The following is a 13,050-nucleotide window of genomic DNA, read 5'->3' as shown; positions in this document are numbered from 1 at the left end:
TACATACTGGTGTGCAGATCACAACAAATCATTCAGCCTCTTGTTGGACATCATTTGGTATGATGCTGCAGTTATGTTAGATTTCAATGAGGATTGCATTTTTGACCTTTCTTTTTACTATGTAATTACAATAATTGTATTTTGTTGTGTATTCAGTTGAAAAGTAATGCAAAACAACACATCTGGACTAAGGTGAACACAATGATTTAATAATTTTAACTACATGTTGCAGATCTGTTAATTTTCATATCTACTCTCCTGTGGTCAGATCATGGAGGCAACAGGTCCAGGAGGGAAACTCAGACCTCCCTATCTCAGCGACATTCTCCAGCTCCACCTGGTGGACCCCAAGGCGATCCTAGGCCAGAGATCTTAAAAATAATCACTCCAGCAAGTTCCCTGTTGCCTCCTCCCAGTTGGATCTGCCCACACCACCTTAAAAAGTGAGGCGTCCTGGAGGCATCCTAATCAGATGACCGAAACCACCTCAACTGACTTCTTTCATTGCAGAGGAGCAGCGACTCTACTCCGAGTTCCCCCAAGATAACAGGTGTCCAGAGTCCAGCCACCCTATGAAGGAAACTCATTTTGGCTGCTTGTATTCAGGATCTAGGACATTAGTCATGATCCCAACCTCATGACCGCAGGTGAGGAGTAGAACATAATGAATATGAGGCCCAATCCGTCAATGTATCTCACTCCATCTTACCATCACTAAGATGTCCAGACACTTGAACACATCTTCACGAGGAAAAGACTCGCCCTACCGACCCAGAGGGAGCATTCCACCCATTTCCAATTGAGAACTGTGTTCTAGAACTTGGAGGATTTGACTCTCATCCAAACCGCTTCACACTATAAACGGCTTCAGCGTGCACAAGAGGCCATGGCTGATGATGCCAACAAAACCACATCATCTGCTCAAAGCAGAGATGAGAACCTGAGGTTCCCAAATCAGACACCCTGTGTTATGCTTTTTAAACAACGCTGGCACCCCATACTCCCACAGTACGCCCCACAGGATACCCCAGGAGCTGTGGTCATAACCCTTCTCCAGGTCCGACTAATATTCTCATAATCATCACTGTCACATTCACTGTTCACTTTTATTAAATTTTCAGAAAATAAAGTTAGAAAACACATTTTATCTCCCAGGGTGTCTCACTTCAGGATCAACATACTTTCTAAGAACTGTGGTGAGATTAAAAGGGAGGGTTGAGTCTAAAAGTTACAGTGAGTCAGACACATTTATCACTTCAGTGCTCACAGAGTAAACCTCAGTGGACGGGTGGAGACTGGATGTAATCTCTACAATAAATCAGACGCACCTTTCTGATGAAATGTGACCTACCTCTGCTCTGCCGTGACCTATGGTTCATCTTTCGATCCAGTTTATTCACATTGACACAAATAAAATTTCTTCATTGCTTAAACTCCACAAAAAACTATGAATAATGTGATGTTTGCAGCACAATGTTTAGCTTGGAAAATAAATATTTAGGTCGGAGCTAAATATTTAGTTAGCAAATTAAGTGTTTAGCTTAGAAATTAAATGTTTAGTTTTGAAAATAAATATTTAGCTTGGAAGTTAAATATTTAATTTACACCTAAATATTTAGTTCAATAACTAATAATGACTAAATAATGACTGTATGTACAATATTCTAAATATTTAACTTGCAGGTTAAATATTTAGTTTGTAAATTAAACATGCATCTTGGACATAAACATTTAGTTTGTAAACTAAATATTTAGCTTGTAAATTAAATAGTTTGGAACTATGACATTTATAAATGTATGAATAACAGTGAAAATATGACTTTGAAAAAAAACAAAACTACTTTTTTTATTCTTATGAAAGGCTAAAGAAACCAAAATATTGCTGTTAATTTTTGACTATAACTTTACAAACGGCACCCCATACTGGGATGCAGAATTTGTGCACAGTTTTAAAATTTAATCTTGCAGGCTGCACATTGTTAGTGGTTTTATTTTTAATTATTTCTCTATTACATGTTTGTGTTTTCACCTGGTAATGGTAGAATAAACGTAAACCCACTAAAGAGATAAACTCCGCCCTCCTTACGTGTCACTTCTAGCCGGATTATGTACCGGTAAATCAACAACGAGCGGACATGTTGGTCTTTGTTTTTTTTTTAGTAAGAACTACGATAGCCCTGAAGTTTAAATTTGTAGTTTTTTTGTTTGTTGTCGTTTTGTTTTGTACGGTTTTTGTGTGTTTAATTTGTAGTTGTGTTTTTTTTTCTTTGTAGTTGGGGTTTAAAATTCAGGGCCACCGTAGAAAAGTCAACAAAAATAAATAAGTAAATATAAACTGTTTTTCTCTCCCTTTCACTGTTTTTACCCGGTATTAAAAATATTTTGAAACTTAATAATAAAGGGAAAACAGACTAACTTTCATTTTCCAGGCATGTCATAAATACTACGCTCTGATTTTTTTCTTTTAGATTACATTTGCCATTTTGTACTCACAATTAAAATGTTCTATTTAAACAGCAATGACCTTAACCTACTTATTACATATTTTATTTTTTGTGGGACCCTCTACCTCATACGATTTCTACTATACACTGAATATCGTGTCTTTTTATCTCATCATACCTATTTTTCATTATATCCTTTCACGATATCATGAAAAAAGAGTTTATGGGCTTGTTTTGATTCTTTTAACTCCACATTCACATTTCCTTTGGTGTCTTTACTTTTATTTCCACACATTGCTTTGTGAGCTGGTGCAGGATCAGAGTATTAAGTAAGATGAAGTTATTTTTAGGTATTTCAATTTTGTGGTTTCAAATCCCTATTGCTGCACTTGTAGTTTCAGGTTTTGGGTCTTTTAATCTGTCTGTAAACAGCCGAAGATAAAGCACAATGACTGAGTACTGTATTAAAAAATTGTTAAAATGCAAAGAGTAGTTGTTTCACATCATGACTGTATGTACAATATTCTAAACTACTTCATTTGTTTGAAATAACTAAACCATTAAAACGACAAACTTTTCAAAAGCTCGATTTAGGAACTGCTCCTTTATTTGTCATATTACATGTGAAAACACACTTTGCTAAAGTGCAAGAACGTCTGTTAAAGAAATGTAAGAAACTGCTGCAGAGAACTTGTGAACGATAATTTCCATGGTGCAGGGTGAAACACAGCTGAAAATAAACAGACGGGAAGGTTTCAAACTAAAAACACACAGAATCATGGAGTAACACAAAAAAGCCTAAAGGAAACCAAAACTGTCATATATTCAAAAACCTGTAACTTTGCAATTTTTTCTTCCCAAGATGCAGTTAGACCTGTAAATGTTGAAATTCAAAGAAATACTGTATTTAAAATTTAAAACTTGTTCAGCAGGTGAAGACAAGTCTCAAACCACAAACCAAAGAAAATGTATTAAAGTGCTTTTCTGCTTTTAGATTCTCTTTAACTGCAGCTGTTTGCACATTTCCACAAGTTCAAATATGCACACAGAAATATTTTGTCTTCATTTGGAGTGTTCTCATTTTAAGTACACTTGAATGTGACATTTGTTATTTTATTTTTAAAACAGAAAATACCGCCTCTCGACTCAGAGCACGCATCAAATGTGAGAAGGGGGTCTCTGCAGACCAAAAGTGGGCGTTTCTGGCGAATAGGCGTTTATGGACAGCGAACACTGATTGGCTAACAATATTTAATAGGCGTTTGTCGGCGGCGAACACTGATTGGCTGTGGGTAACCCTCAAAGTCACGAGTCATTGATGAGGTAACGTTTCTTTGCGATGTTTGACAAAGAAATATGGTTTATTGTACTTATAAAGTATGTTATGTTTTCACTTTTGCATTTTATTGAAGTACGTTTATTGTAGGTCACGATAGTTTCGACCGTTCTCTCGTTGTTGTCGTAACGCACTGAGGTAACGTGAGCCTCCACTCGGCTCCTTTTCAAAATAAAAGCTGAAAATAAAAGTTCTTAATACTTGAAAAATAAATATTTAAAAGCTGTGTATAACTGAAAAATATGAAAAACAAATAAATAAAAGTTGTTATTAGCTGAAAAATAAATAAATAAAAGCTGTTAATTATATCTATGTCTTTCTGCCATGTCAGGGACCACTCTCACTTCAGACTGACTCTAGAAGACCCCAAGATGTTGCCCAACAATGTTGACCAACATCTGATGTTGACTTTCATTACTCAATAATGAGTAATAACTTATTCAATAAAAAGTCTGTAATTTGTCAATAATAGTCAATAATTCATTCAAGAATAGATTATGGGTGTTTGGTATGGCTCAGTGGCTAAAATGGGTTGGATGTTAGAGAAATTACTTAATTTTCAATTACCTGAATGCACAAATTCCTTCATTTATAGTTAAACTTTAGGAAATCAACTTTTTTTTTCTTGTGAAAAAAATATCAAAATTAACTTTAAAATCCAATCCAGGATTAAGTAACAACTAGCAACACCCTAACTGTGCTATGTTCTGTGTTTCCAACAGATGCTACGATGACTTCTAAAAATGGATGTCCCAATAAACACAATAAAAAAATTCAATGATGCATCAAATGTTGTCTGAGTATGTTTTAAGGTAATAACAAATGTGAAATCTGGAAAACAAAGAGAATTCCTGAATCTGTCTTGTGTGCTTTGATGTGTACATAAGTTTATTGGAGGTCCTGAAACAACTTTTCTGAGAACACAAAAGATTTTTATTTTACCTTTGGCCAAGATGTCAGTTTGAAATCAGGCTGCTTACTGCAAAACCAAGAGGGTTTTTAATAAAGACGGTCTTCATTTGTATTGTTTTGTCCACTATAAGTTAAATGTAATTTCTAAAATATGGATAAATCTGATCTCATCGTGCAGCATGAGCAACTGGGTACAGGTGTGAGGGCCAAATGTCTGGTTATGTACTGACTCCTAAATGTGCTTGTTTTCTACTGAAACATGGAGTAGGGTTGACCTTTAAAATGTGAGACAGCTGAGGAAGTTAACCAGTAAACAGAATACCTGCTCCAGGTGCAGAAATCTTACAGAAACTGACAATCACTCATCTGCAGTGACTGCAGGTTGAACAAGAAAATGTGAAGTTAAAGGAAACCTCCTTTGTCCCAAGGCCAGTTTAAGTATCATTAATATTTTTCTTTCTTTATGAATCAATTGTAACTTTGTTCACATTTTTCAACAACCAAAATGGAATTTGTTTTTTAATGTTATGGCTAGGTATTAAAAAAAACAACATTTAGCTCTCCCCACTACCCAGTTATGTTGCTCTTATTTTGAAATGTAACCGGAAGTTCTGTTAAGAGAGTCGAAAAAAGAAGTTATGGAGACGCCGCGGTAGTATACTGGAGCGATGTCGAACCGAGACGCCGCTAATGTCGAACCGGTTAACACCATAGACATAATATGCCTGTGGTTAACACAATCTGCCAATAACGCCTTGTTTTTAGACATCATGTGTCTGTGGTTACGGCATTTTATCGTTCAGCCTTTTATTTTCTATCGTTCAGCCTTTTTTTTTTCTATCGTCCAATCAGATGTGGCCGTCCAGACACGCCCATTTTTCTATCGTCCAATCAGATGTGGCCGTCCAGACACGCCCATTTTTCTATCGTCCAATCAGATCTGGCCGGCCAGAAACGCCCATTTTCCTATCGTCCAATCAGATATGACCGCCCAGATACGCCCACTTTCCTATAGTCCAATCAGATATGAGCGCCCAGATACGCCTTCCGAATTTGCCTGCAGAGACCCCTTCTTGTCAAATGTGACAAACGGGAAAAAACAAAACAGAGATTTTCCAGCTTTAGTGTTTCTACGTCACATCGTCTTGACATTTAATTTAGTGCCGTATAAATGAGAAGAGGCACTCTTATTGCTGTCTGTAAAAAAATAATTTACAGCACACAAAACATCTAAAATTTATCCAAGTAAAGCTATGATTGTTAGAAAAAAACACATACAAAGGCATGAAAAACCTGCATCACGTCAACAAATAAATAATCAACACAAGTATCAGGTTTAAATTGAACAGAAGTGCATGGAGTAGTGTTAAACATATAAAGTCAACTATATTGCACTAATTGTGACTGCTGCAGACTAAACTTCAAAAACCAAATGTCTTAATGTGAATTACTTAAAGGAAAAACAAATATTTGACCTTCCATTGTTAGGAAAAAGTGCTACAGGCATTTTCACTGAACCCAAACCAAAATTGATTCTGTCTTTGCCTAAACTTGTATAATATTCAATATATGGAAAAGGGAAATGTTATAAAATTAATTTGATGGACAAAAAATATTCTTTACTTCCTTTACTTGAATACAGAAGTATTTACTACCCTTCTGAAATCTATTACCATGACCATGTGGTTTTTTTTAAAACAGGAAGTAGAGTTAGTTGTTAAAAACGAAGTCACAATGAGGATAAATATAATAAAAAGTTCATTAGTAGATAATGGTGCTTTAATTTAAAGATGAGAACTGCAAATCAATAGAAAGTCAAAGGAGAAATCTGCTCAGTGTTCACGACACGCAAACCAACAAACGTGAGAACCTTCAACTTAAAGGAACAGTTCAGATCTTCTGAAGAGACAATCAGTGCACAAGTAATACCTGTTGTACAGAACTCTTTGAACGACCTCTATTTGAAGAAAATTTATTTTATTCTGAGCGGTGTTGTAGAAAAATAAAATTCACTGATGAGGTGCTGATGATGTCCTCTTTAGGTAACAGAACTGTCCGTATGGTGCACATCTGTTCAATGTTAGGTCACTCTCCTCTATGAGAAATGTCTGTCCAGTTACAAGACTGGTGGAGTTATGTCTTACTGATGAGATTTGTTTAAATGAACTCTGACAATCTGAGGTCAGACAGATTATACCACTGGGATCTGTCTCATTCCAGCAACATTATGATTGATGTTTACTTTGCAATAAATTGGTAAATATCAACAAGCTGCGTCTTCTTGACTCCCTAATCTTTGCTGCCATGACAACGAGTTCACTGCTAGTGGAAGCGAGGTCAAGACTGAAGAGGACAGTTCCTGCCATCAAATAATTAACATTTAACAGATTATATTTCGTCATCGTGCCGTGATCTTCAGCTCTCACTGGAGCGCTTCGAGTGTGAAGCAGCTGCGACGAGGACCAGCACCTCCAAATCTGAGGCCATGGTCCTCATTCAGAAAAGGGTGGATTGCTCTCCAGGTCGAAGGTGAGGTTCTGCCTCAAGTGGAGGAGTTCAAGTATCTCAGGGTTTTGTTGACACGTGAGGGAAGAACGGAGCATGAGATTGACAGACGGTTGGTGCAGCGTCTGCAGTATTGCGGACTTTGTGCCAGTCCGATGTGGTGAAGAGGGAGCGGAGCTGTCAAGCAAAGCTCTCTGTTTACTGGTCAGTCTACGTTCCTACCTTCACCTATAACCATGAACTCTGGGTAGTGACTGAAAGAAGGCCTGGGAAGAGGTGGCTGTGGAAGAGACGTCTGGACCTCCCGTGACCTGACTTCAGAATAAGTGGAAGATAATGGATGGAAAAGCAGTTTATATAAACTGTATTTGATAAACCTTCACATCGTCATTTTCACTTCATGAGGTCATTTGCAGAAAGTGGAAACGGCAGCAGCAGAAGCAAGATGTAGCACTTCTGGCAAAAAAAACAGTTTTCCTGTCAGAATAACTGAATGATGCAAGATCTGCAGGTGATGTTTACGTGAACCACAACACAGTTTGTGAGACTTGGTGTTGGTTCTGCTCGGTCCAGCCTTTAACTAATCGATACGGGAGAAATTAAACCAAGCCTCCAAAGTGAGGTCATTCAAACATCTAAAGGAGGTCAAATATAGGTATCTTTCACAAAACCACATTTCAAAGGATCTGAACTCTCGCTTTAAGAGTGGCGCTGTGCTTCTGAGTCATTACAGAATAAATCACACTCGGATGACAAAAACAAACAAAACGTGTTTGATGGAGTCAAAAAATAGCAGGTGGACTACAAAATCCTACTCTGGTAGCAGGCAGAGGACACGTCAGTGTTTGAGAGGCAGTAAGAAGGAGCTCTGGACACTTACCAGCAGAAATGTGACCACGAATACACAGAAACCTACTCTACAGGTGAATTCCAGGTGACCCTGATCCAGCAGGAAGGAGTGCTCACATGGGTTTAGAGTTTTTTGTGAAGCTTCATTCATCACTAGATTTGACGCAGGGAAGAACCTGCTCAACATTTCTTCTCTGTTTGACACCAACTCTGCGGGGGTCAGAAGATGTCTGGGCACGTTTCCCAGCTCCCTTGCTTCTTTGCCTCCCAGTAACCGCCCTTGTAGACGTGCAGCGTCTCTCCAGAGACGGGGTCGTGCATCTTCTCGAACCACAGTGCTTGATAGTTGTCTGGATGGGCACCTACAAGGGAGATGACAGATTTTTATTTTTTTTTGACTCAGAGGAAGTTTGACAGCCATGTTTGTATTTCATGCCTAAATTAAATGATGTGCTGTCAATATTAGATGTTTTTGGTCAGTTTAGTCTTCAGATGTGTCCGATTCAGACAAAATACTGATTATTGGACAACACAATAAAAAAGAAGATTTAACACACGCAAACATAAGTGCCGTACTCGTGAACTAAACCAAAGCATGCTACTCTGGACATTCAGCACTAGTTACTGATTCTACAAGTTGCTCTAAAAATATTTCTAATCAACAGTTGACATTGTTGAGCAGGGATGTTACTTGCTTTTGTTTGGAACTCCATAAGGACCTTCTTTGCCTTCCACTAAAACAAAATCACGTTATAAAAAATGTAAGAAGAAAATAACCTGAAATGATTAAAGTTGAACACAAGTTTTCTAATTGAGGCTTTATTAAAATACTAACATACTGGAAGATGCAATCATTTTATTCTATGTGTTAGAACAGTGGTTCTCAAACTGGGGTCCCCAGGACCCCAGGGGTCCACGAGCCAGTGCTTGGTGGTCCTCAAAAAAAAAAAAAATTATAGATATATTTTTTTTACAAGAGAACGTAGATGTTTAACTTGTTAAAATGCACCAAAATGCAGGAAATCACATCTATTTTATTCAAAATTTCTGGGTGAGGACAAACAGCCCCCCCCCCCCCACCCATCATTTGTGTTCCAGCATCGATCTGTTTACAAATTAAGCCCCATTACTTGGTATGACTACTGCGGTTATGATTCTGTTCAGTTTTATGCAAAGAGATTTCTGTAATAATTTAACAAAATGGTGATACAGTAGTCCCTCACAATTGTCAATTGACCTAATTAGTGTTAATTGGTCTTCCAGCTGTTCGTTATATGCTCAATTTCCTTTTTCCAGCCACTTATTGCTACTTGTCCCAACTTTTTTGGGATTTGTTGACACTACTGTGAAATTTTGAATCAACATATTTTTCCTTTAAAATGTTACATTTACTCAGATTAAACTTTTGATCTGTCATCTATGTTATATTACGAATAAAATATTGACATTTGCCATCTCCACATCATTGCATTCAGTTTTTATTCACAATTTGTTTAGTGTCCCAACTTTTTTGGAATCCGGTTTGTATATAAAATTACTCAAATAAACTACTACTACTACTACTTGTATTACTATCCTTACTTGGCGTTTTTCCACTTATCATGGGGGGGCGAACCTCAGCGATAAACGAGGGACTACTGTACATTTATGTTCATTATGTGAATAGGTAAAATTGTAAAGTGGTTTTTGATTCTGTTCATTTTCTTTAAACTGTCATTTTTGGAAGTTGAAATGAAAAAAATTGTTAAGTGTGTCTTGAATGAAAAATACCTCGTGTTTAGAAGTATCAAAATTGTGTTAACACTATTAAAGAACAGCTCTGAAGTATTTATGTTACACAAATATTTCCATTGAATTAAAGATACAAACTGAATTATTTAATAAACATGAAGGTTATGAGGGGGGCCCTGAAACCTGTTCTCCCCTGTAAGGTCCCTGAACCCAAAAAGTTTGAGAACCCCTGTAATACTTGATGAAGGGACTGATGATCCATAAGGGGTAAAAAAAAAAAGTAAAGGGTGACTTTCTGGTGCTACAACCTCAAGGAATGATGTGATTATTATTATTACTGAGAACATTGAGTGAAAAATGAGGATACTTGCATGCAACAGGGGTATGAGGGGGGTCCTCTGTGTCAGCTGAGCAAACCCCAGCAAAAAAACAGGCAACAGTCAATCCACTTCAATTCACACAACTTTGCTGTGCAGGTTTTAAAAGTGCCATGTGTTGCATTGAATGTACACCACATTGTACAACTAAATTTTCAGTGTGACTTTAATTGAATTGCTTCAAACAAACAGCGAGAGATTTTAGTATTTCGTTTGTAAACACATTCATCTTTGGTCTTTAACAATGACACAAAAATCGACCCACGCCCCTTGGATACACAGTTTAGAGCGACTTCTGATCGACTTCTGTGTAAAACTGCCACACAAAGCACTTTTAGAGTACTTTTCTACTTTGATTTGATACTTGCTTTCGTCAGAAACCTCACTCGCGGTGGTGCCAGTCTCCTGTGCATCGGCTACATGGAACAAATGTGGATAAAGGGTTGGAAAAATGTACGCAGCATTATTATAAGAACATACCTTGAAATTTATACACATAAGGTTGTTAAACTAAACGTTCATAATTTGAGAATCAGAGTTTAGATAAATGAATTAAAAAGACTGAACCAACTTATTGACATGGAAAACCTTGAGGACTCAAAAACACTACACATAGCATGGTCTGTGCTGACTGTAAAAACACTCAGGACTGAGTATCTTAGGCGGAGCGTGAAAGACTTCATGTAGCAGTGAGTGATTTAAGGCTTGAGGTTACAAATTGACACACAGTAGAAGCAGATCATGGACTCACTGATACTAGAATACTAGCATTAAGACACGTACACATAAACATCTCAGGAAGATCATTTTAATAAGAAGTTTTCCCTTTCTGGAAAATGTGAAAGTCATTTTCCAGTTTTTCCCTGATTTCCAAAGTCGCTGTGCACCATACACACAACACACATCAACTCAACTCTAAGCCCTTGAGCAAGGCCCTTAACCCCCACCATCTGCTCCCACACTCTGCTCGCCGTGACTCAATGAGACTACATGTATAAATAAAAGGTTAAATATATAAAAATAAAAAAACTTTGTGATCACCAACAAAACAAAACAAAATTCCTAAAGAGAATAAATTTTGCTCCCTTCTGTCTATAGTGCTGTAACTGCTGTCGTAAGTTTTGTGTGTGCATGTTTGCACAACGGCTAATTGTGTGTGAATTAGTGTCCAGGTACAGCACGGCAGTAATTGGAGGAAGACACAGAGGAGCTGAACGGGGATTGGCTGCCATGATGAGAAATGCTGCATAAAAGGACTGCGTCCGTGATCTACGTCATTTCCTCTCACCCCTGCGCTGCTCTGTCATTGGTGATTTCAGTCACGTGACCCGGAAATGAAAACTCGTTTTCATAGGGAAATAAAATCTGCTTTTTAAAGTTCAAAAACGCTTTAAAAGCTGTATTCTGATGCGTTGTGTTAGTCTTCAAAGTCTAATTGCTAAAATTTTGCCACGTTTGTGTAAAAAATCCGTTCAGAAATGTTGGTTTTAACAGAGTCTAGCCGATGCTAACTTTAAGCTAACAGCTAACGACCGGACGCCACAGGAAGTCATAGCTCCCCTACTGGACAACACTAACAGTGTCTGAGTTAAAATTAATAAGGTTGTTGTGCCACCTCCTGGAGAAACTTGAGAACACAGGTTTCACTTCGCTTTTTAGGTTATTTTAGTGAAATTAAACGCATTTTCTTTTTTTTAAAGGCATTTTTGAGTTAATAAACGTTCCTCAAAGCTGAATAATCACTGTTATCTTGCATTTAAAAGTTATTAAGGTATTTATGCAAAGAGGCATTTACCAAAAGACTTTATTCACTGGTAATCCCTTATAAAGGTACAAAATAAAAGTTAGAAACTTTTTAAAAATAGAAACAGTTACAGATATTCACAGAGTTGAAAAAAGTTTACTCATTTGCTAAAAAGATAATGCACGTTTAATTGATAAATCACTAAATAAGAGTAAATATATCAGACAAAGAGACTTTTCTGATTTTATTTATTTTGAAAAAACCTAAAACATTAAATTCTCCTATTTAATTTTTAAATAGAAGAAAAATGGCAGACGAAGAAGGAGAAGAGCATCCTTTAGACTCCCAACGAAATTATGATATCATTTTGGGGGCCTTACATATTTTAACAACTCCACTTATTGGCACGCAAATACAGCAATTAGAACAACTCGATGAAATTCAAAGAAATGAAGAGCTGAAAAGTCTGGCAGCAGGAACATTAGAGCCAGAGAGTAAAAAGCATAGCCAGGAACGGTTAGCAAAAATCTCTCTGCTTCTAAAAGCAGAATTGGATGAACGGTCGGAACGCCTTGTCTGGATGTCTGAAAGACATGAGAGGGAGCTCTCAGAAATGCAGGCGTCATTACAAAGACAATCTTATGAGAAGATTAGTGAAAAAGACCGTCAATACCAAGCTGCGTGCTCAGACAATGACCAGCTACAAAAAGAGTTGCAGCTCGCAAAAATGGAGCTGGAAGAATGCAGAATAGATAAACACAATTTACAACAGCTACATATGCGTTTACAAAGTGATTACCAAACGTCCCAGGAACATTTAAAAAAATGTGAGGAGAAACTAAAAGCAGCAACAGATAAAGGTAATGAAGAGGGGCAAGGTGATCTGGAATCCAAACCAGACCCTGAACAGAGTCGGGATAATACACCAAAACCTCAACGACCTTTTTACTCACCCATTGCTTTTAGACCCATCCAAACACCTACACAAACGGGCAGAGTAACACCCCCACTACCGACCACGCATGTGAGACCATTGATATCTTCTCCTTCAATGGATGATTTGCAAAAAATCTCAAAATATGTACAACGCTTTGTACCTGGACCGATGGGCTCATCTGGAACAAAAGCGTACCTCAGAGATCTGGAGTTCAG

General features: G+C 37.4%; 1 protein-coding gene across 2 annotated transcripts in view; it reads right to left on the bottom strand.

Annotated features, from left to right (window-relative positions):
* Positions 1-8,116: 8,116 nt before the first annotated feature.
* The window catches only part of LOC119423061 (oxysterol-binding protein 1), a 13,725-nt gene continuing 8,791 nt past the window's right edge, over positions 8,117-13,050 (bottom strand). For both annotated transcript variants that reach the window (XM_037690470.1, XM_037690469.1), the window contains exon 15: positions 8,117-8,408. In XM_037690470.1, the coding sequence (XP_037546398.1) occupies positions 8,266-8,408 (143 nt within the window). In that variant the 3' untranslated portion in view covers positions 8,117-8,265. The remainder of the gene's footprint in view (positions 8,409-13,050) is intronic.

The sequence above is a fragment of the Nematolebias whitei genome, chromosome 16 (genome assembly GCF_014905685.2).
Source record: "Nematolebias whitei isolate Nwh7 chromosome 16, NemWhi1, whole genome shotgun sequence".
Lineage (NCBI taxonomy): Eukaryota > Metazoa > Chordata > Actinopteri > Cyprinodontiformes > Rivulidae > Nematolebias > Nematolebias whitei.
This window is presented reverse-complemented; position numbering and strand designations above follow the sequence as displayed.